Source organism: Pleurodeles waltl, chromosome 2_1 (assembly GCF_031143425.1).
Source record: "Pleurodeles waltl isolate 20211129_DDA chromosome 2_1, aPleWal1.hap1.20221129, whole genome shotgun sequence".
NCBI lineage: Eukaryota > Metazoa > Chordata > Amphibia > Caudata > Salamandridae > Pleurodeles > Pleurodeles waltl.
The window spans coordinates 128,003,983-128,024,450 of NC_090438.1; the positions used below are offsets into that span (position 1 = coordinate 128,003,983).

Here is a 20,468-nt window from a genome sequence, read left to right on the forward strand (position 1 = left end):
CATCACCTGTTAAAGTGTGACCCAAATAATCAATAGTGTGACTACCAAACTTGCACTTATCAATCTTGACAGCGAGATTGTGTTCCTCCAACCTTCCCAGGACCTTCCTTACCCTTTCCAAGTGCTCAACTTCATCCTTACCATACACCAGTATATCATCCTGATACACCCCCACCCCAATCATTCCACCAAGCAGGTTTTCCATGACATGCTAAAAAAACGCAGCTGCCGAAACTAAACCAGAGGGTAGCCTGTTATATCTGAAAGTGCCAAATGGAGTGACGAAGGCAGTGAGATCTTTTGACGATTCGTCTAACTCAATTTGGTGGTAAGCAGAGGCAAGATCAATAGTAGTAAAAAATGTTGCCCTACCTAGCATCATCAACATTTCTGAAATATTGGGTAGAGGATATTTATCAACAATCACTCCCTTATTAAGTTTCATGAGGTCAACACACAATCTCACACTCCCATTTGCTTTCCTAGCAACTACAACTGGAGCCAACCACTTTGTACCCTCCATTTTCTCAATGACCCCTTGTACTACGAGTTTCTCCAACTCAGTCCTCACTTCTTGCTTTGCTGCCAAGGAAATACAGGGAGTGCAGAATTATTAGGCAAATGAGTATTTTGACCACATCATCCTCTTTATGCATGTTGTCTTACTCCAAGCTGTATAGGCTCGAAAGCCTACTACCAATTAAGCATATTAGGTGATGTGCATCTCTGTAATGAGAAGGGGTGTGGTCTAATGACATCAACACCCTATATCAGGTGTGCATAATTATTAGGCAACTTCCTTTCCTTTGGCAAAATGGGTCAAAAGAAGGACTTGACAGGTTCAGAAAAGTCAAAAATAGTGAGATATCTTGCAGAGGGATGCAGCACTCTTAAAATTGCAAAGCTTCTGAAGCGTGATCATCAAACAATCAAGCGTTTCATTCAAAATAGTCAACAGGGTGGCAAGAAGCGTGTGGAAAAACCAAGGCGCAAAATAACTGCCCATGAACTGAGAAAAGTCAAGCGTGCAGCTGCCACGATGCCACTTGCCACCAGTTTGGCCATATTTCAGAGCTGCAACATCACTGGAGTGCCCAAAAGCACAAGGTGTGCAATACTCAGAGACATGGCCAAGGTAAGAAAGGCTGAAAGACGACCACCACTGAACAAGACACACAAGCTGAAACGTCAAGACTGGGCCAAGAAATATCTCAAGACTGATTTTTATAAGGTTTTATGGACTGATGAAATGAGAGTGAGTCTTGATGGGCCAGATGGATGGGCCCGTGGCTGGATTGGTAAAGGGCAGAGAGCTCCAGTCCGACTCAGACGCCAGCAAGGTGGAGGTGGAGTACTGGTTTGGGCTGGTATCATCAAAGATGAGCTTGTGGGGCCTTTTCGGGTTGAGGATGGAGTCAAGCTCAACTCCCAGTCCTACTGCCAGTTCCTGGAAGACACCTTCTTCAAGCAGTGGTACAGGAAGAAGTCTGCATCCTTCAAGAAAAACATGATTTTCATGCAGGACAATGCTCCATCACACGCGTCCAAGTACTCCACAGCGTGGCTGGCAAGAAAGGGTATAAAAGAAGGAAATCTAATGACATGGCCTCCTTGTTCACCTGATCTGAACCCCATTGAGAACCTGTGGTCCATCATCAAATGTGAGATTTACAAGGAGGGAAAACAGTACACCTCTCTGAACAGTGTCTGGGAGGCTGTGGTTGCTGCTGCACGCAATGTTGATGGTGAACAGATCAAAACACTGACAGAATCCATGGATGGCAGGCTTTTGAGTGTCCTTGCAAAGAAAGGTGGCTATATTGGTCACTGATTTGTTTTTGTTTTGTTTTTGAATGTCAGAAATGTATATTTGTGAATGTTGAGATGTTATATTGGTTTCACTGGTAATAATAAATAATTGAAATGGGTATATTTTTTTTTTTGTTAAGTTGCCTAATAATTATGCACAGTAATAGTCACCTGCACACACAGATATCCCCTAACATAGCTAAAACTAAAAACAAACTAAAAACTACTTCCAAAAATATTCAGCTTTGATATTAATGAGTTTTTTGGGTTCATTGAGAACATGGTTGTTGTTCAATAATAAAATTAATCCTCAAAAATACAACTTGCCTAATAATTCTGCACTCCCTGTATTACGCACCTTACTACAAAAAGGTTGTGCATCATGAGACAATCGTATCCTATGTTTATAGTGTTTCATACAACCTAGTTCATTGCTAAAAACATTAGGAAATTCTGATCTCAATTTGTCCTGAAGAGCCACATCTTCTTCCCTTTCCTCCACTAGTTTAACATCTAACTTCTCTTTCAGTATGATAGGTGGAGAACTATCGGGGTCCAACATCACACCCAAATCTTTCTGATGCATCCAGCTTATTATGATATCACCCTTTTTTGATACATAAATTTCCCTGTGGTATAACGCCCTTCATACTTGATTAAACCTATGAAGTAGCCATGAAGCTCAATAGGCTCCCCACCATAGGCACAAGGTCTAATGTCAGGTTTCATTAGATTAACCTTCCCCTTTAACTGATCTTGAAAAAACGTGTTTGCAATGATAGTAATCTTCACACCAGAGTCAAATAGAACATTGTTTTCTTCCCTTCCACCTCAATAACATTAGAAGGACCTTTGCAGTCCCGACTTGCAATATTATTTGCCCACAATCCACTCCAGCACTGTTTTCTTGCTCATTGTTACACACAACAACCTCATTCACTGCTTGTCTGGTTTTCCTTAATCTGCAGGCTGCTGAGAAGTGACCTTTCTTCTTACAAAATGAACAAATCCCTTTTAAGACAGGACAAATCTTGTCATTAGCAAAATATCCTTCTCTATCACACCTGAAAACACCTTTTCACTGCTCCTTTTTTGTCCGACACGATGAAGGATTCTGATCCACTTTCTTCTTCTCTTGTTTGACCAACAGCACTTCTTGGCTGAACTCATTCCTTCCTTTATCGGTAGAATTTCTCATTATCTCCACACATTTTAAAGAATGGTTCAATTTTCCTGGCCACATTCAAAACTTCCTCTAAAGAGGGTTCATCCCTTAACCAGAGTTCATCTCGAACTTTTTCAATATTGCAACAAAGCATAAATTGATCTCTTAGTCTCTCATCAATCAGATTACCAAACTTGCAAGAGGATGCTAAACGTAGTAAATCAGTAATATGACTTTCTATTGATTCATCCTCATTTTGAATTCTTTTCCCAAAATAGTCACTTTCCAGAATGGTACTCACTTTAGGCAAATATTGCAAGTCTAACTTCCTCAAGCATATTTCATATTCATTCAAGTTCACTGCTTCACTTTCAGGTATGTCTGGGAGATGATCAAACACCTCCTGACCCTCCGCTCCAAGACAGTGAAGTAAGAGTGCTGTCCTCCTTTCCGCACTCAAAGAGATGCCACATACTCTGGAATACCTTTCAAATACCTTTTTCCATTTTGCCCACTTTATAGGAGGATCACCCGGATGTGCCAAGAAGAATGGAGGAGCTGTAACATTCTGCATCATGGAGTAGCAAGTTGATAAGATCCTTGAAGGGATGCAAAAGTTGTTAGGAAGTTGACATATTTAATCAACTTTAATATTTATACCATTGACCTGCCTCTATAATGTCCTTTATGTATCCTTCGTTATTTTTTTTTTTATTTCAAATTGCCAATATCCGTGTTTATTACTTTATTGTCCTTTAAACCTCTTATCTGCAAGCAGAAAATGATGTGCCTGTCATGGAACACAGCGCTTTGAAAAAAAAACAAAGAAAGCACTTGTAACACAAAGAATAGAAGAGAGACGGGTCCTTCTTCTATTTTCCTGATCAAGGACGATGTCGGATGCGTGCCACCGTAATGAGAAACTTCCTGAATGAAGCAACACACCAGAAGACGCACAAAGCACAGCGCGAGGGCAAGCCGGAATCGGAGGAGCCACGCGCACAAGAAGATGAGGCACAGCGCGAGGAAAGACTTTTGTAGAGGTGAGTTGCAAAGTGATGGAATTAGTTAAACCACATTCATGTCCCCCTTTGACAGGCTGTATATTCCGAGCAGTAAAACGTACCAAGTAGCGAGGGAACGATCCCGAAGTCCGTTTGGTCGTTCACCAACAAAGCAGACGTTTGCTCCTTTGTAGTGGATTCTTCGTTGTTTTCCCCTCGTCGCCAGTGTAACACTCAGGGAAACATTCTCGATCCGTGTAGATTCACAGTAAATAAGACTTTATTTCAGCAATAAGAAGCTCTGTTGAAACATCCCAACCATCCGACTCCCATCGCCTGTTTCCACGTACATTCTAGAACCCCCATACATCCATGGCAACCTCACGCACCAGAGTCTGATTACCAAGCCTGATAACCATGCCCTGACCAGGAGACTACCACAGAAGGGCCTACTCATCCAAAGGCTTCTCTATATCTATGATCTTAAGTGACAGACATTTTAGACTTCCTGTCAAGCATTTTCAGTACTACACTAACCCTACAAACAACAAATATTGTCCCATTGGAAGGGAGTCAAAAGCACCATGTCACTCTGCACAGGTACGGATCAGGGGAACGAAAAGCAGTCTTGGCAAAAATGTTCAAACCAGCCCCACTCCCTTTGCCTCCTTGTGCAAAATCTCTCATCCATCCATTGTCTCTCTCTCTCTTTTCCCCTCTAATCACTTTCCATCTACCTCCCCATGCCCCTTTTTTCTCTCTCTTGAAGCCTCCTGTGTCTACTGCAATTGGTAACGGGGAGCTGGAGAAAGTGATAGAGACAACAGCAACGGCCCTGGCCATTCGAAATTGGCCCAAGGGCTCCAGCCAGGGAAGCAAAAGATGGTGACCTCACCCTTCCCCAGTCCATGTTATGTCAATGCCTGCGCCTTGGAGGTCTTCTCAGAATGCGCGGGTGATGGCCTCACCCTTCCCTAGCCCATGTTTTGCATATGTGTAAGTCTCGCTGTTCTTCTGCAGAAGCCAAGGATGGTATCCTTACCCTTCACCAGTCTATGATATGCCATCTCTGAGCCTCGCTGGTCTCCTGCAGAAGCCTAGGGTGCCTAGGGTTGTAGCCTCATACTTCACCAGCCAATGTTATGGACATGTCAGTGTTTCACTGGTCCTTTGTCGAAGCCAAGAATGGTAGCCACACCCTTCACTTGCCCATGTTATGCACATCTGAGCCTTGCTGGTCCTCTGCAGAAGCCTAGGGTGGTGGTCTTATCCTTCCAGGGACCATTTTATGTGCATGTCTGAGACTTGATGGCCCTCTGCAGAAGTCTAGAATGGTGGCCTCACCCTTCCACAGCCCATGTTAGGTACATGTCTGAGCCTTGATGGCCCTCTGCATATCTGAGCTATGATGGACCTCTGCAGCAGCTTATGGTGGTGGCCTCACCCTTCCCCAGCCTATGTTATGTACGTGTCTGAGCCTCGCTTGACCTCTGTAGAAGCCTAGCTTGGTGGCATCACCCTTCCTCAGCCTATTTTAGGCACATGCCTGAGCCTTGCTGGTCCTCTGCAGAAGCCAAAGATGCTGGCCTCACCTATCCCACCTATCCCCAGCCCATATTATGCGCATGTCTGAGCCTCGCTGGTCCTCTGCAGAAGCAAAGAACGGTGGCCTCACCCTTCCCCACCTTAGCTTGGTGGCATCACCCTTCCTCAGCCTCTGTTAGGCACATCCCTGAGCCTTGCTGGTCCTCTGCAGAAGCCAAAGATGCCGGCCTCACCTATCCCACCTTTCCCCAGCCCATGTTATGCACATGTCTGAGCCTTGCTGGTCATTTGCAGAAGCCAAGGATGGTGGCCCCTCCTCACACATTCTGAGCCCATATTATGTACATACCTGAGCCTCACTGGTCCTCTGCAGAAGTCTAGGGTGGAGGTCACTCCTCCCCAGCCCCTGTTAAACATGTCTGAGCCTCGCTTGACCTCTGTGGAAGCCAAGGATGCTGGCCTCACCTATCCCCAGCCCACTTTATGTGCATATCTGAGTGTCGTTGGTCCTCTGCAGAAGCCAAGGATGGTAACCTCACCCTTCCTCAGCCCATGTTATGTACATGTCTGAGACCCGCTTTACCTCTGTGGATGCCTAGGATGGTGGTCTCACCTCTCCCCAGCCCACTTTATGTGCATGTCTGAGCGTTGTTGGTCCTCTGCAGAAGCCAAGGATGGTAACCTCAACCTTCCCCAGCACGTTATGCTCATGTCTGAGCCTCGCTGGTCATCTGCAGCCAAGGATGGAGGCCTCACCTTTCCTGAGTCCCTTTTATGTACATATCTGAGCCTTGATAGCCCGCATCAGAAGCCTGGGGCTGTTAGCCTCACTCTTCCCCGGCCCATGTTACAATGCATCACACCTAGGTCTTCCTATTACAATTATAAACAGAAAAGGCAGTATCTACACAGACTGGGGAAGAGGATGTGGTGTTGGCCAGAGCTGCAGACTTTAGAGCTAGGAAATCAGGTTCGAGTCCCGGCCCCAATATCCTGTGATTCTGGGCAAACTACTTAATCTCCCCCTGCCTACCGAAAATTAATGTGTGCTTGTGTAACATAAATGGTGCTCTTGTAAAGTGCTCCGATAGATTAGGGTTGAGTGCGCGCTACATAAAACCGCAAAGAAAATTAAATTTAAAGGGCACCTGGATGTATGGTCAGGTATTACGAGACCTCTGTGTGACGTTAGGGACTGAAAATTCAAAACCTCGTGCAAATTTGCACAGCTATGTTATGGAAAATTTTTAAAGCTGACAAATAGCCCATGTGGTCTCTTGGCACCACCCAGGAGGTCAGACACGCAGACCAGAAAATGGCTGAAAAACAAAGGGTTCAGGGCATTTTTCGAAGAGAGATGATATAACTTCTTCTAAATTCCAGAGGAATTGCGTTCCACAAGGCAGGGTGGGAGAAGAAAAGGACTGTTCTGCGAGTGCAGGGCCAAGATTTACTCATCTTTGGCACCGGTGCCCACCTAAGGCTAAGCAGTATTAAAGTGACAAAGAGGGGCTCCAGCAGGAGCGTCGAACAACTTTCCAGTGTAAAAGGATTTTTCTGTCAAATTATAACACAAATGCAACTCTCATTTGCTTTGGGCCGCGTAGCGCCAAACTCCTGATAAATTAAAGTGGCATAATAAAACAGGAAATTTAAAAAAGGCTTCGTTTTCATACGAAAGCCGATCGCACGAAGTAAGGTAATCTGGCTTTATGTGAAATGCAAATGCCAAACGAAAGAAACACAAACAATAGGCAGAGAAAAAAACCGCATAATTTTCCCAAACGTTATAGGTCTCATACCAGAGAAATTATACACATTGCACCACTAACAGTTAGGTGATTGCCTGCCCGTAAAGACTGGTACCAGAGGGTGTCCCTCAAGTACAAATCTCCTGCAAGACATTGCCTGCTCACCTCTGCCCCATGGCACAATTTGTAATCATTTTAAGCAACCTGCCTCTCACTTTGCAATGCAGCCCGCGTTCTAATAGGTCTTGCTGAAAAACGCCGAACGTGTGAGGTTTTCATAATCGCCTGATTAATGAATATAAACCGCTCGTTCTTTGCAATACACTGTGATTGGCTATAAGCAGGGCCAATGGAATTAGGCGATTGTGCGGCAGCGGCGGTTTTCGCATATTTGTAGATTTGCCGCAAATGGTTCAAAAGTTTGTAAAAACGCTTCAACACGTGCTACTGCGGAGTCACCTTTCTGTAGTTTATTGCTGTATGTGGCTGTTAAACTGGTACTAATGAGGTAACTAATGCCCAGACAGTGTTAACAGGCTCAAAAATGACAAAATAAAGTAATACTGTTACAAAATGTGCAGCATGATGCCGCATAATTTGCCTTTCTTGCCACATGATTTACTCAATCCGGCAGCATAATTTGACACTCACCTGCCATATAATTCCAGTGGCCATGGCTATAAGCACAGGGATGGTGGACTGCAAGGGGTGGCAGACCTCCACCCTTGTGTGTGCATCATCAAACAGAAAACAATTTTTTAAAGCAGGGCATTCTTTCCGTGGTCTCTAGAGTATTCCAAACATCTGCAAAAGCAGCATATATTCTTCCAGGCGATAATTTACCAAGTCACAGAGCAGTGCAGCACCTGCCACCAACAGAGTTCAGGAAGCTAATTGGTCATGCTGCCAGTGACCCAGGAAGTCAATCCTTCTTAAGCTCGGTGGCTCCTTGGTGTACCCTAACACACGTTCTCCATCTTCGAAACACCATACGTTAGCCACATAGAAACTACCACAGGCCCAGTAAAATAGAAATGTATGCCAATAACTGCAAGGGCAGAACTGGGATCCCCAAGCAGCCCTGGCAAATTTTGTCGCACCATTCCCCAAAGAGTGTCTAGCGAGTGAGCCTTACCACTACAACAATCCCCCCCAACAAGAAAATTTGGTTAAAAAATGGCAAAAACTGTTCATTCTGCAACACATTTGTCATCATATATTCAATTGTATTCGTTTTTAAAGTGTAGTATATGATGACCTTACAGTGCACCAGGATACGACAATCTATACTGGGGTTTTTCAATGATCCCCTCACCCTCTAACAGTGCCTCTCATCTATCCACAGCCCCTCTCTCGCATGTATTTCATTTGTTTTATAGCGGCTCTCCTAGTAGCATAGGGTGCTGGAGTACTTTACATCACACACACATACAGAAACAATGAATCTATGTGTGTAAATCAGATTATAGAATATGTTGCATAACAGGAGGGGACTATAAAGTGTAGGATTCACATGTCATCCAAACTTGTAGGAATTGTTAAATAGTGCTTGGTCTGGAGCAGCACAGGTTCAGCATTCAGAACGTTGTACAGTGGTGTGGGTTGACTTTACTAATAACAATGTATTTCTGCCCAAACAAACCCTTTTTAGCAAAATTAGGGTAATCAAAGACTGAGAAAAACATAACTTTCTAATCTGTACCATGCAGCTTGCATGCAGCTCTTTGACGACAATTTATAACTCATTGTGCTAGATTATGAGTGTAACCTATGCACTGCACAGTAACTAAATGATCTCTGTGACAAAAACAGTAACCCACTGAGCATTGCACATAAAATACTGTTCTGTGATTTGCATAGTACACCTTCTTTGCAGCAGGCATAGTAACCCTCTGCGCTAACTTAGATGAGTCAAAACTGCCACTAGTCAAAACTTCGATCTCTTTCCAACAGTTACATTAACCACCAGAGTTCTGTTGGCATTTGTATTATTGCCTGAATACTGTTGGATATACAAGGAACTCTGCAGTGCTTTTAAAACTACTGCCCTGTCACAAAAATTGCACCCCAGAACACCTCTCCCCCTGCCCCGTGCCCACCCCCCTCCAATGCCTCCCCAGCCAGTCCAGCCTTGATAGCTGCTTTCTCTGGCACCTTCCTCCAACATTCCCTTACCCCTTCCTTCTTTAGGTCTTCAAATCACCTGTGTACGGCTTGAATAATGTGGTGGAATCAGCAATGGCTCAGACTTCACTACCTCTCCTACTGGCTACTGCTCATGAGAATAGATGATTTGCAAGATGGAGGTTGGCATTATAGATTGTAACTTACGTTTTTCAATAGAGCTCAGAATTAATTGCTTCAGCAAAACGTCCACCTGCCTCCAGGTAATGGGATCTGCGCCATGCCAGCAGCCTCCAAACAACAGGCCCCAAGGTCCCCAACTAACCTCCAAACAACAGGCCAAAAGTCGCTGTCCTATGGATGCTGGATATAGAACTCAGTTGCAAAATGCTGCATGATGTCATGACGCACACGTACACAAGCCGGGTTCAGCAGTGTGTGTAAATACAAGTGAGTTTGCGGCACACAGGTGGCACTCCCTTTAGAGCTCCCTGCCCTTCACTACACTCCGCCCACATAAGTGTTGGTGATACTCACATTACTGATTAAGTGATGGAGCTGATGGCCGTGGTGCTAGCTGCAACAGGTCACCACACTCTGCTCTGCCCCATGTATTAAACTGGAAGCACCTGAGACGGCTGCACTGTGATGGCGTTTATACAGGGTGACCAGTTGTCCCTCAAATTTCAGCAAATTCGCTCCTGTCCCGGTTTTGAGAGGGGGTCTGCAGAAAACAGTGAGAGGCATTTTTGGGGATGTTCTAAGGCTGTGCTAGTTAGCAGCAGTTATAATAACTATCAGGTATGATGCTGGTTTTAAAAATTACATTTTATTTTCTTACTGCCTCTTCTGTGTTGCTGTGTTGATGAGAGCTGTCATTCCAATCCGCTCTGTTGACGTAAAATTGTACACTTTCTTCTATTTTTACAAAATGTCCCGGGTTTTTGGTTCTCAGGATATGGTCACCCTACTTTTATAGAAATCTCTTCTAATTGTCAACTTCGGAGCCGCCAGGAACACTGATGTCACTCTGCAGAGGATATCTAAGAACTGTTCCTGCCTGATACAAGGGAAGAGTGTCAAGATTTCATCGATGGACACACAGGGAAAAAGACAGAAGTGCAAGGTTGCTCGACTCTGACTGACTTACACACGAAGGACAAGGAAGGGGCGGAGACTGTAGAGAACTGTCCCCGGGCGGTGGGCTCACACAAAGACAGCGAGGGCCAGGAACAGAGAGTTTAGAACCAGGGTTAACCGAGGCAGCCAGAGTATCTCCTGGTTCGTATAAAAGACTGGGAACAAGCAAGATGGTGCCTGGCAACTTTCTACTAGTTGTATGGATCCCACTCTTGCTTAGTCACCACATTGTGTCCTTCGTTTATTGTTTTGTTCCCTTCCCTGGTTCCCTTGGTCTCTTCTTGTCTTACCCCTTTTCCTCAGTTGGGTACCGGCGCTCCATGATCCTTGGGTGACTTGGTTCCATCGCCACATCTGCTTTCTGTCTCTGAACTGGTGGTAGAAGCATTCAGTGCCCATTTCGGCCTTCAGCTGAACTAGGAATATGAAGGATTTGTGATGCATTAAGTTCAGAAAGGAGGGTGAAATGCGCAAAAATATTAAAGTCAATCTGCGGTGGCATAACAAAGCCCCCCGCAGTCCCTGTGGTGAGGGGGGAGAGCTCCACTACACTGTGCACGGGCAGCAGGCCCCTGACTGGGTCCAGAGGAGCGGTTGCCCCTCCGGTGTCTTCGCAGGGGGGCCCACTCAAGTTTCGTTACGCCACTGTCAAGCTGTGAGAACTCATTAGCACATGCACAGCTGATTATCCTGACAAGGATGCGGTGGGGCTAAGAATGCACGAGTGTAAATCCTTGATCTTCCGAGGGTTGGCGTTAAGGAAGTAGAAAATGAGCAGCAAATGAGCTCCAAAGCCATTCTTAAACTTGAGTGATCACAGAAACTGCCACATGCGTGGACAACAAAGATGAAAGTCCCATTGGTACACAGGGCAATTAAAAAGAGGCAGTGCTCAACAAAGCATTCCTTAGATTTAAGCAAGGTAGTGTACTGTTTGTTTCATGATCTCTGGATCACCTAAAGGATAGGCTAACGACACATAATTATTTTCATCAATGGATATTGTTCCAATTAATTACGTATCTGTTACAGTCAAGGAATGGACTGATCAGTGGTGGAAGGGTTTATTTGTCAGTCATTTCCATACATAAAGAAGACATTGGGATAGTAAGAGGAAAGAAGTGTTATTGAATGTACTAGAAGTGAGAGGATGAACAGGGTGTTGGATATCTGCTTCAAGTCCAATGTGATTGCACTAGTACTGATTTTTAATATTTGTTGGTTCTTTAGTGAAATCAATGCTGTATACAATAGGATGATGTGTGATTTACTGTGTGATAACTAAAAGTTTTACATCATGATTATATTGGTTGAGAGTATGGTAGATTTTTCCACCATCATAGATTATACCGTTAGAGGCAGAAAAAGGGGAGTGGTGAAGTGGTGCCCTATAAAATTACATAGAACACTAACAATATTTTGCGTTTCAGGTATTCAATATATCACGTATTACCTTTTCTATCCTGGAAGTCTACAGCAACTATGTTTAAAGGATAGGAATGGGGAACACCAAGTTTCATGAGGGTGTCCAAGAAGGCGTTACTCCACAGTAAAACAAGAAGAGGAGTGTTGTAGAGTGGAGTAGAGTGGCTATTAGTGGAGTAAAGTGGCGTAGAGTAGAGAGGCCTAGAGTGTTGTGGAGTGGCGTAGAGTGCAATAGAGTGGGGGGGGCACAGAACAGAGTGGCATATAGTGGAGGGGCATATAGTGGAGAGGATTAGGTTAGAGTAAAGTGTTGTAGAGTGGAGGGGCGTAGAGTGGGGTAGAGTGTTGTGAACTGGAGTAGAATATCTTAGAGTGGAGAAGAGTGTCGTAGAGTGGAGTATTATAGAGTGGAGTGGAGGTGCGTAGAGTAGAGGGGTATAGAGGAGAGTGACATAGAATGGAGTGGCATTTAGCGGAGTGTGGAACGAGGGGAGAGAGATAGAGTGGTATGTCGTGGAATGTTGTAGTGGGAACTGTCGAAGACTGGAGTGGTGTAGAGTGCACTAGAGTAGAGTGAAGTAAAGTAGAGTGGAGTGGAGATACATAAACTAGAGTGGAGTAAAGTGTTGCAGAGTGAAGTAAAGTGGCGTAGAGTGGTGTAGTGAAGTAGAATGGTGTAGAAAGTGAAGTGGCAAAGAGTGACGTGGAGTGTCGTAGAGTTGCATGGAGTGTCATAGAGTGACATGGAGTAGAGAGTCATAGATCGGAGAGGATTAGATTGGAGTGGTTAAAGTGTTGTACAGTGGAGGGGCAGAGTACCATGGAGTGAAATAGAGTGTCATATAGTATAGTGTCATAGCATGGATTGGCATAGAGTGGAGGAGCGTATAGTGGTTCAGAGTGGCGTAAAGTGGAATATCAGAAAGCGGGGTCATAGAGCCCTAGAGTGGAGAGGCATAGAATGGAGGTTCACAGAGTGGAGAGGTGTAGAGTAGAGTAAAGTGTCAAACAGTAGAGAGGAGTGGTGTAACATAGAGTCAAGTAAAGTATCCTAGAGTTGAGTAGAGAGGAGTGGTGCAGATGGGAGCAAAGTGTCATAGAGTGGAGGAGCATAGAGTGTCACAGAGTGTTGTAGAGTGGAGTGTATTAGAGTGGAGGGGCATAGAGTGGCGTAGAGTGTCATAGAGTGGCATTTAGTGGTATAGAGTGGAGTGTCATGGAGCAGAGAGTGGTAGAGTGGCGTAGAGTGCCATAGAGTATTGTAGAGTGGAGTGCTATAGAGTGGAGAGGTGCAGGATTGATGGGCAAAGAGTGGGGAGGCGTAGAATGTGTAGAGTGACGTGCAGTGGCGTAGAGTGGAGCACTATAGAATGGAGGGTCATAAAGTGGAGGGGCCCAGAATAGAGGGTTGTAGAGAGGAGGGGCATAGAGTGGAGTAAAGTGCTGTAGAGTGAAGTGGCATAGCGTAGAGTGAAGTAAAGTGTCACAGAGTAAAGTAGAGTGGAATGGCATAAAGTGGAGTAAAGTGACATGGAGTGGGGTGGCGTAGAGTGGTATAGAGTGGTGTAAAGTGGAATGGTGTAGAGTGGAGTAGCATAAAGTGGAGTAAAGTCTCCTAGAGTTAAGTAGCATAGTGTGGGGTAGAGTGGTGTAGAGTATGTAGGGAGCAGTAGCACAGAGCGGCATAGAGTAGAGTAGAGTGGAGTGCTGAGAGTGGAGTTAGAGTGGAGTAAAATGTTGCAGAGTGGAGTAAAGTGTTCTAGAGTGAAGTGTTGTAAAGTGTCATAGAGTGGAGTGGCATAGAGTGTCGCATAGTGGAGTGACGCAGAGTGGAATGTCATAGAGTAGTAGTGAAGAGTAGAGTGGCGTAGAGTGTCATACAGTGGAATGTCGTAGAGTAGAGTGTCGTAGGGTGAAGTAAAGTAAAGTTGTGTGTAGTAGAGTGGAGCAGCATAGTGTTGCAGAGTTGCATATAGTATCGTAGAGTGGAGTGGTGTAGAGTGTCTTACAGTGGTGTATCATGGAGCAGAGTGTCATAGAGTGTCGTAGAGTGAAGTGGTGTAGAGTTTGTAGAGCGGAGTGGCATAGAGCGGCATACAGTGTCACAGAGGGGAGTGGAGTGGCATAGATTGGCATAGAGCTCAATGTCGTAGACTGAAATGTCATAGAGTGGTATAGAGTGGAGTGTCAGATTGGATTGTCATAGAGTGAATTGTCATCAAGTGGAGAATTACAGAGAGGATTAGAGTGGCCTACTGTCAAGTTTTGTTGTGTGTCATAGAGTGGGGAGGCATAGAGCGGCATAAAGTGGTGTAGAGAGATGAGCATAGAGTGGAGGGATGTAGAGTGGCATACATGGAGTATCGTAGAGCTATATAGTGGAGTGGCATAGAGCGGGGAAGTAGACTAGAGAGGCATAGAATGAAGTAAAGTGCCATAGAGTAGAATGGATTGGTGTAACGTAGAGTGGAGTAAAGTGTCCTAGAATGGAGTAAAGTGGAGTGGTGTAGAGTGGAGTAAAGTGACATAGAGTGGATTGACGTACAGTGGCTTGGATTGGTGTAGAGGGGAGTGTCGTAGAGCGGAGAGCCATAGAGCAGAGGGGTGTAGACTGGAGGGTTGCAGAGTGGAGGAACACATAGTGGAGCAAAGTATCGTAGAGTACAGTGGAATAGCCTAGGGTAGAGTGGCATAAAGTGTCATAAAGTGGAGCAGAGTGGCATGTTGTTGAGTGGCATAGAGTGTCATAGAATGGGGTGTAGTTGCAGATAGTGTCATAAAGTGGAGAGGCATAAAGTGTTATGGAGAGGACATTGACACACTTAAAAAGAAATGGGAAAGAATGGAACAGATTTTGGGGCATGTTCACGGTGGATGACTGCAATACAGTCATAATGGGGCAGTTAGACACACTGGGATGGGGTGACACATCAGTCACAGAGAGACAAGTAGAGTGGGACAGGGAATACATTGACACTAGAACTGGGGATACGTCAGTGCTTGGAAGGCAAGCCCACATTACAAAGGCAGTTCACCAGCACTGGAGCAAAGAAATACATACCCCTGTATACCACAAATACAATACAATTTTTTGTAGCTTTGCAACAAGAACTGTAGATTCTATTAAGGACACAGAGGTGAGGATTAAGCTTCTCAATCTTTACTACTTATAAACAGCAGCCAATGAAAAAACAGTAAAAACAGTAAACATACTATAACAATGAGGCTTTGAACCATGCCTCCATATTAACCCACTAATGATAGTCCATCAGAGCCTACAAAATACCCAGGCACCATCTTGACCTCCTCTTTCTTTGTAAAGGCAGTCCGTAAAACTCTCTAATCAATTCAAACCAAGTAAACCAATCAAACTCTGAATTCTAGTTCATCCGACCACAGACTCAGAAGGCTTTCTGTCTGATTAGAATCTGTTCGTTCCACAGCGGAGCAGCAAGTTCATGAAGCTCACTTCTGTTTAGAATCCGAACCTAAACTAAAAGAAAAAGTGAATCCCTATTCAGCCTCAACAAACTAAGGGCCAGATGTAGCAAAGTTTTGCGAGTCGCAAATGGCCCGATTTTCAATTTGCGACCTCGCAAAATCCGAAATGAGATGCAAAAATCCCATTTCCGAAGTGCAAATTGCGATGCGAGCCATTACCGACTCGCAAAAATAGCTACCTCATTGTGCGACCCGCAAAGAGGAAGTTGCAATTTGCGAGTCGCAAACCATATGAAAAAGCCACTCCCAAATTGCAACTAGTCGCAAAAAGCCCATTTTGCACACCGAAATTACCACTAACTCAGAGTAGGTGGTAACCAGAACCAAAGTATAAATCGAGAGACCCAGAAGGCATCTGGGTTACTCAAAATGGCTGAACTGTATGTGATAGCATGGAGGAGGAGAGTCCACGCCGCCCAGCAGAGGAGGAGGAGGAGCCAGAGACAGGAAAGGATATACCGAACCAACAAACTGAGGAGGAGATTTATGACAAATATAGACTGAGCAGTGCAGCAATATTAGAATTAATTGAAATACTCAATCCGCAGCTTCAATGACAGACAATGCGCGGCAGCGCCATTCCCACACATGTGCAAGTGCTATGCTCACTGCACCTCTTGGCCTCGGGTAGCTATCAGGGGGTGATTGCTGGGGCTGGTGGTGTATCCCAAAGTGCACTCTCACGATTCTTCAGATGTTTCCTAGATGCCATACTCACACACATATCCAGATACATATACCTACCCAGGAATAAGGCAGAAATTAACAGCACCAAGTTGGACTTCTACAGAATTGCCAACTTCCCCCATGTTGTAGGGTGTGTGGACGGGACACATATACAAATCTGCCCTCCTGCAAATCTGGAATATGTGTTCCGCAATAGGAAATGTACCCACTCACTAAAAATTCAGGTGATATGCGACGCCCATAATGTCATTACTGACATTGTAGCCAAATTTCCAGGGAGTACACATGACTCATACATATTCAGGCACTGTGGGATACACCAACGCCTAGAACGTGGGGAGTTTGGAGACGGATATCTATTAGGTATTGCTGACTACACCCTAAACCATACATACAGGTCACTGTAGAAACCATCCATGACCTGCTAACATTCGTATTTTTGCCAAACAGGTGACAGTGCATATGCTCTAAGACCATGGATACTTACCCCATACCTAACACCTGGCAAGGAGAACGAGAGGCGATATAACAGTGCCCATCGGTGGACCAGAACTGTCATCGAGAGGACCTTTGGATTGTTAAAGGCAAGATTCAAATACCTCCACAAAAGTAGAGGTGCGCTCCAGTATGCCCCAGAAACATCATTCAAGATCGTTGGTGCATGTGCAATCCTACACAACATTGCCACCAGACGCGGGCTACATCTCATGCCTGAAGACACCGATTCGGAGGATGAGGACCAAGAGCTACCACACCGACAGACTGGGGATAGAAGCATTGCAAATCAAGGCAGACAGAGACGGGACCACATTGCAACCCAATACTTTGGCAGGTACGTGGCAACTGTCACCACACTCACTAATGTCAGACAAACAGAGCCCAGTTGTGTAGTGGAACTAACAAAACATTTTTATTTGTAAACTAAATGATAAAAGAAAAGTGCTGTCCGTTAAGGTCTGTACATGTCCAAAACGTAATGAGGACACATTGACATCATGTGCCTCATGCCTCATGCTGTCTGATGGCTTACACCCTCCTCCTTGTGCGCCCAGCATGGCTCATGACCCCTGCCGTACACTTGCACTCCTTAGCACATGGGAGTCACTTGCAGACACACTACTTATTGTGGACCCCTCCTCACTGTCCTGAGGGGTCTCACCTTTGCCCCTTGCCACCTGCCTAGCTTCCATCAAGTCCACTGCATGGCTGATGCGGCCAAGTCCACGTGCCACATCCCCCGCAAAGTGGCCAAGTTCCACCTGTAAACTCACTGTCTGTCTAGGCAGGCCAGTAGTGTTTGTTGCAAGACGCCCAATTGAAGCTGCCATGCGGTCGAAGCATGCCACTGTGTGGTGCTCCCTGCGCCTTGTACTCTGTCTGTCTGCCACCAGTTCCGTCACAAGTTGGCGGATGGCCTGGGTGAGATCCCCCACATTTTCATTCAGTCTAGTGAACTGCGTGTTCTCTTCAGCCAGGCCAGTGGTCATGTTGCTCTCCATTCTGTGCAATGTACTTGATATTGACCGCAATTGTCTGTTTTGCAGGCGCTGACCATTAAGGAGGGATGCGTCTGTTCCTGAAATTGCTGCCTCCCATATCTCCTCCTGGGGCACAGCCAGAACTCGGACTCTGTGTCTGCGCCTTTGTCGTGCTGCTGGCTCTGGACGACTTGCTGTGGGGCTGGGGCCAGGGGTCGTGTGAGCTTCCCCCATTTCCTGCTTTTGTTCCTGAGAGGACTCTGGTGGTGTCCTGCTGGGCCCAGGAATTTCTGCTGCAGCCTCCTGCACTGTCTCTGGCCCGTTGTCTCCTCCCTGCCTGTTGTTGCTGCTGGGGATGTCTTGTGGGAGACCTGTGGGACATAGGGAATACATTGTCAGTCTCTCACATCTGTTTTATGCCTCCTAATAAACATTTGCCCATCTGCTGCCTACTGTACTACATTGCCCATAATGCACTATTCTAGTGGTTGCTAGACTGGAATGGAGCTAGTCTGGTTGTGCCTGCTGCTGTGTACTGGGAGAGTGTGGATACTGCATTTGTAGGTGTGAATGCATATCTCGTGGTACTCACTTTTGGATGTCCCTGGCGCAGAACTGTCCACTTCTCCCATTCCAAGTACGGCCTCAGGCTCCAGGGTCTGCTCCACCATTGCTTCCATGGCTGTGGGTTGTGGGACGGTGGATGGGCCTCCTCCGGTGCTCCTCATTTCTCTGAGCCGCTCTGCTACCCTCTCCTTTGTCCTGGAGCGCAGGTCATACCACCTTTTCTTGATTTCCTCCAGGGTGCGGTGGCTCACCCCTATGGCATTAATCCGGTCCTGGATTTGCTGCCAAATCTTCTTTTTTTCTGTGTCTGGGACAGTCAGGGCTGCCTTTCCAAACAGTTGGTCGTGGTGCTGGCAGCATTCCTCTGTGAGCACCTCCAGTTCTTTGTCAGAAAACTTCAGTTTTCTTCTTCTCCCAGCACTGCCTGTTTCCTCCATTGTAGCAGCAGGTCCTCTCTCCTGGGTGTTGCACAGCAGTTTGGAAAGGGTGTGGTCCTCCCTCCTCCCAGGTGTATTTGATGACTTCCTGGTTCTGATGTCATCACCAAGAGCCAGGAAGTGAATTTCCAAACTGTTGTGCTGCACCTGCAGGCAATTTGCGGGCCAGTCGCAATTTGCGACACCCGACTCGCAAATTGCGAGCTCGCTTTTAGCGAGGTCTCAAAAAGCGACCTCTCTAGAAGCAAACTCGCAAAATGCGGTGCGGCATCATTTGCGAGTCGCAAATTGGTGTCGCACTTTTTTCTTGGATCCCATTTTGCGAGTCGGAAATTGTGATTCGCATTGAATCGCAATTTCCGACTCGCTATTTTTTTCCTACCCACATCTGGCCCTAAATGAGGTGGGGGGTGAAATACACCCACAGTTTCATGTAATCAAACACTCAAAATCTGGCAGATAAAACTTCTTCCAGGGTGGGATAATTCTTGCCTCTGTGTCCTTAATAGAATCTAAAATTCTTGTTGCAAAGCTAGAAAGGTTTGGATTTTATGTCAAGACCGGAGGCTCTGATTATGCTGGTTCAAAGCTGATCAACAACTAAAGACAAAACATGCACAATTGGTTTATAATAAAACAACTTAAACATGGAATCATTCGACCAAACAGCTGCATGAAGAATATCTTCCAAGCTGGAACCCAAAGAAAAAGCCTTTGAAGCCATGGCTCCTCTGGGGGAATATGCACCAGATATAGATATATCAATACCTGCTTCAGACATCACCCAACAGACCCAATGTGCTAAAGTAGCAGCTGATACAGGACAAAAGGGTTTCTGAATCGCAATGAGGAGAGGGCCTGAAGGATCATTCCTATGACCAGCAGTACGTTCCTCATACACTTTCAAACATTTGACCACACAAAGCTGATCTTTGTGTGGAAAAGCAGGACAATCAACAGATGTAGACATACATTTGGTCCTTCTGGAAATGATAAAGGAAAATCCTGTGGGAGAAAACAACCTACCTGCTAGATCGAAGGCTTTCACATGCAAAACTCTGTGACATGAAATTAGGCATAATAACATGGTCAATTTCGTAGACAATTGTTTCATAGATAACAAATAATTATCCGTCCAGGAATTCAAAAAGGATAATACTACAATCACATGCCACAACTGCGAGTAGTGTGGTTTAGGAGGGTTGTTCACCATGATGCCCTTAAGCAGTTTACATACCAATGGATGTTGTCCAGTAGGTTTACCATCAATCCACTCATGTCCTGCAGACATAGCTGACCTGAAATTGTTTACTGACCTGTAACATAGACCAGATTCAGCGCACTCAGACAAAAAATTCAGAATATCCTTGAGTTTGGATCCGACGAGATCCACCTCCACTCGAAGGCACCAACCCACCCATCTCTTCCATGCCAAAGATTATCTCTTGCAGGTGGATGGAGCCAAGCTTGCTGTATAAATGCGGCAACTGCCGATGAAATACCTTATGTTTGGGAATGTCTCCCGATATATTTTCCAAGCCGTGAGGGTCAACTGAGCCGCTAACAGGAGAGGGTGAGGGGATCCTACTGGGTCCAGGAGGAGAGAAGGAAAGACTGGAAGAAGGAAAGGAAGAGCAAAGGACAACTCAAGAAGGGATGGAAACCAAGATTAATTCTTCCACACAGGAGAGATAAGAATAAATGATGCAGGCTGGCATCTCGTTTGTGCGGCCACTCTGGGAATCATGACAAATGGAGGAAAGGCGTAATTCATCCTACCTACCCAGTTCTGCAGGAGAGCATCCGTTGCCAGTGCTAATGGATCCGGTCTCCAA

At 45.5% G+C, this 20,468-nt stretch overlaps 1 protein-coding gene across 1 annotated transcript; it reads left to right on the top strand.

The window, feature by feature from the left end:
- The first annotated feature begins 3,877 nt into the window (after window positions 1-3,877).
- LOC138261952 (putative nuclease HARBI1) lies at window positions 3,878-18,070 on the top strand. The gene is made up of 3 exons (XM_069211547.1): window positions 3,878-4,017; window positions 16,602-16,983; window positions 17,696-18,070. The coding sequence occupies exons 1-3, from the start codon at window positions 3,906-3,908 to the stop codon at window positions 17,700-17,702; spliced, it is 501 nt and encodes a 166-aa protein (XP_069067648.1). The 5' UTR covers window positions 3,878-3,905; the 3' UTR covers window positions 17,703-18,070.
- The last annotated feature ends 2,398 nt before the right edge of the window (window positions 18,071-20,468 follow it).

Coding starts and splice junctions, on each gene's coding strand:
- LOC138261952 (XM_069211547.1), top strand. CDS start 3,906: ATGAAGCAACACACCAGAAGACGCACAAAGCACAGCGCGAGGGCAAGC. Junction 4,018..16,601: donor GAGGAAAGACTTTTGTAGAG/GTGAGTTGCAAA, acceptor TTTGCCAAACAG/GTGACAGTGCATATGCTCTA.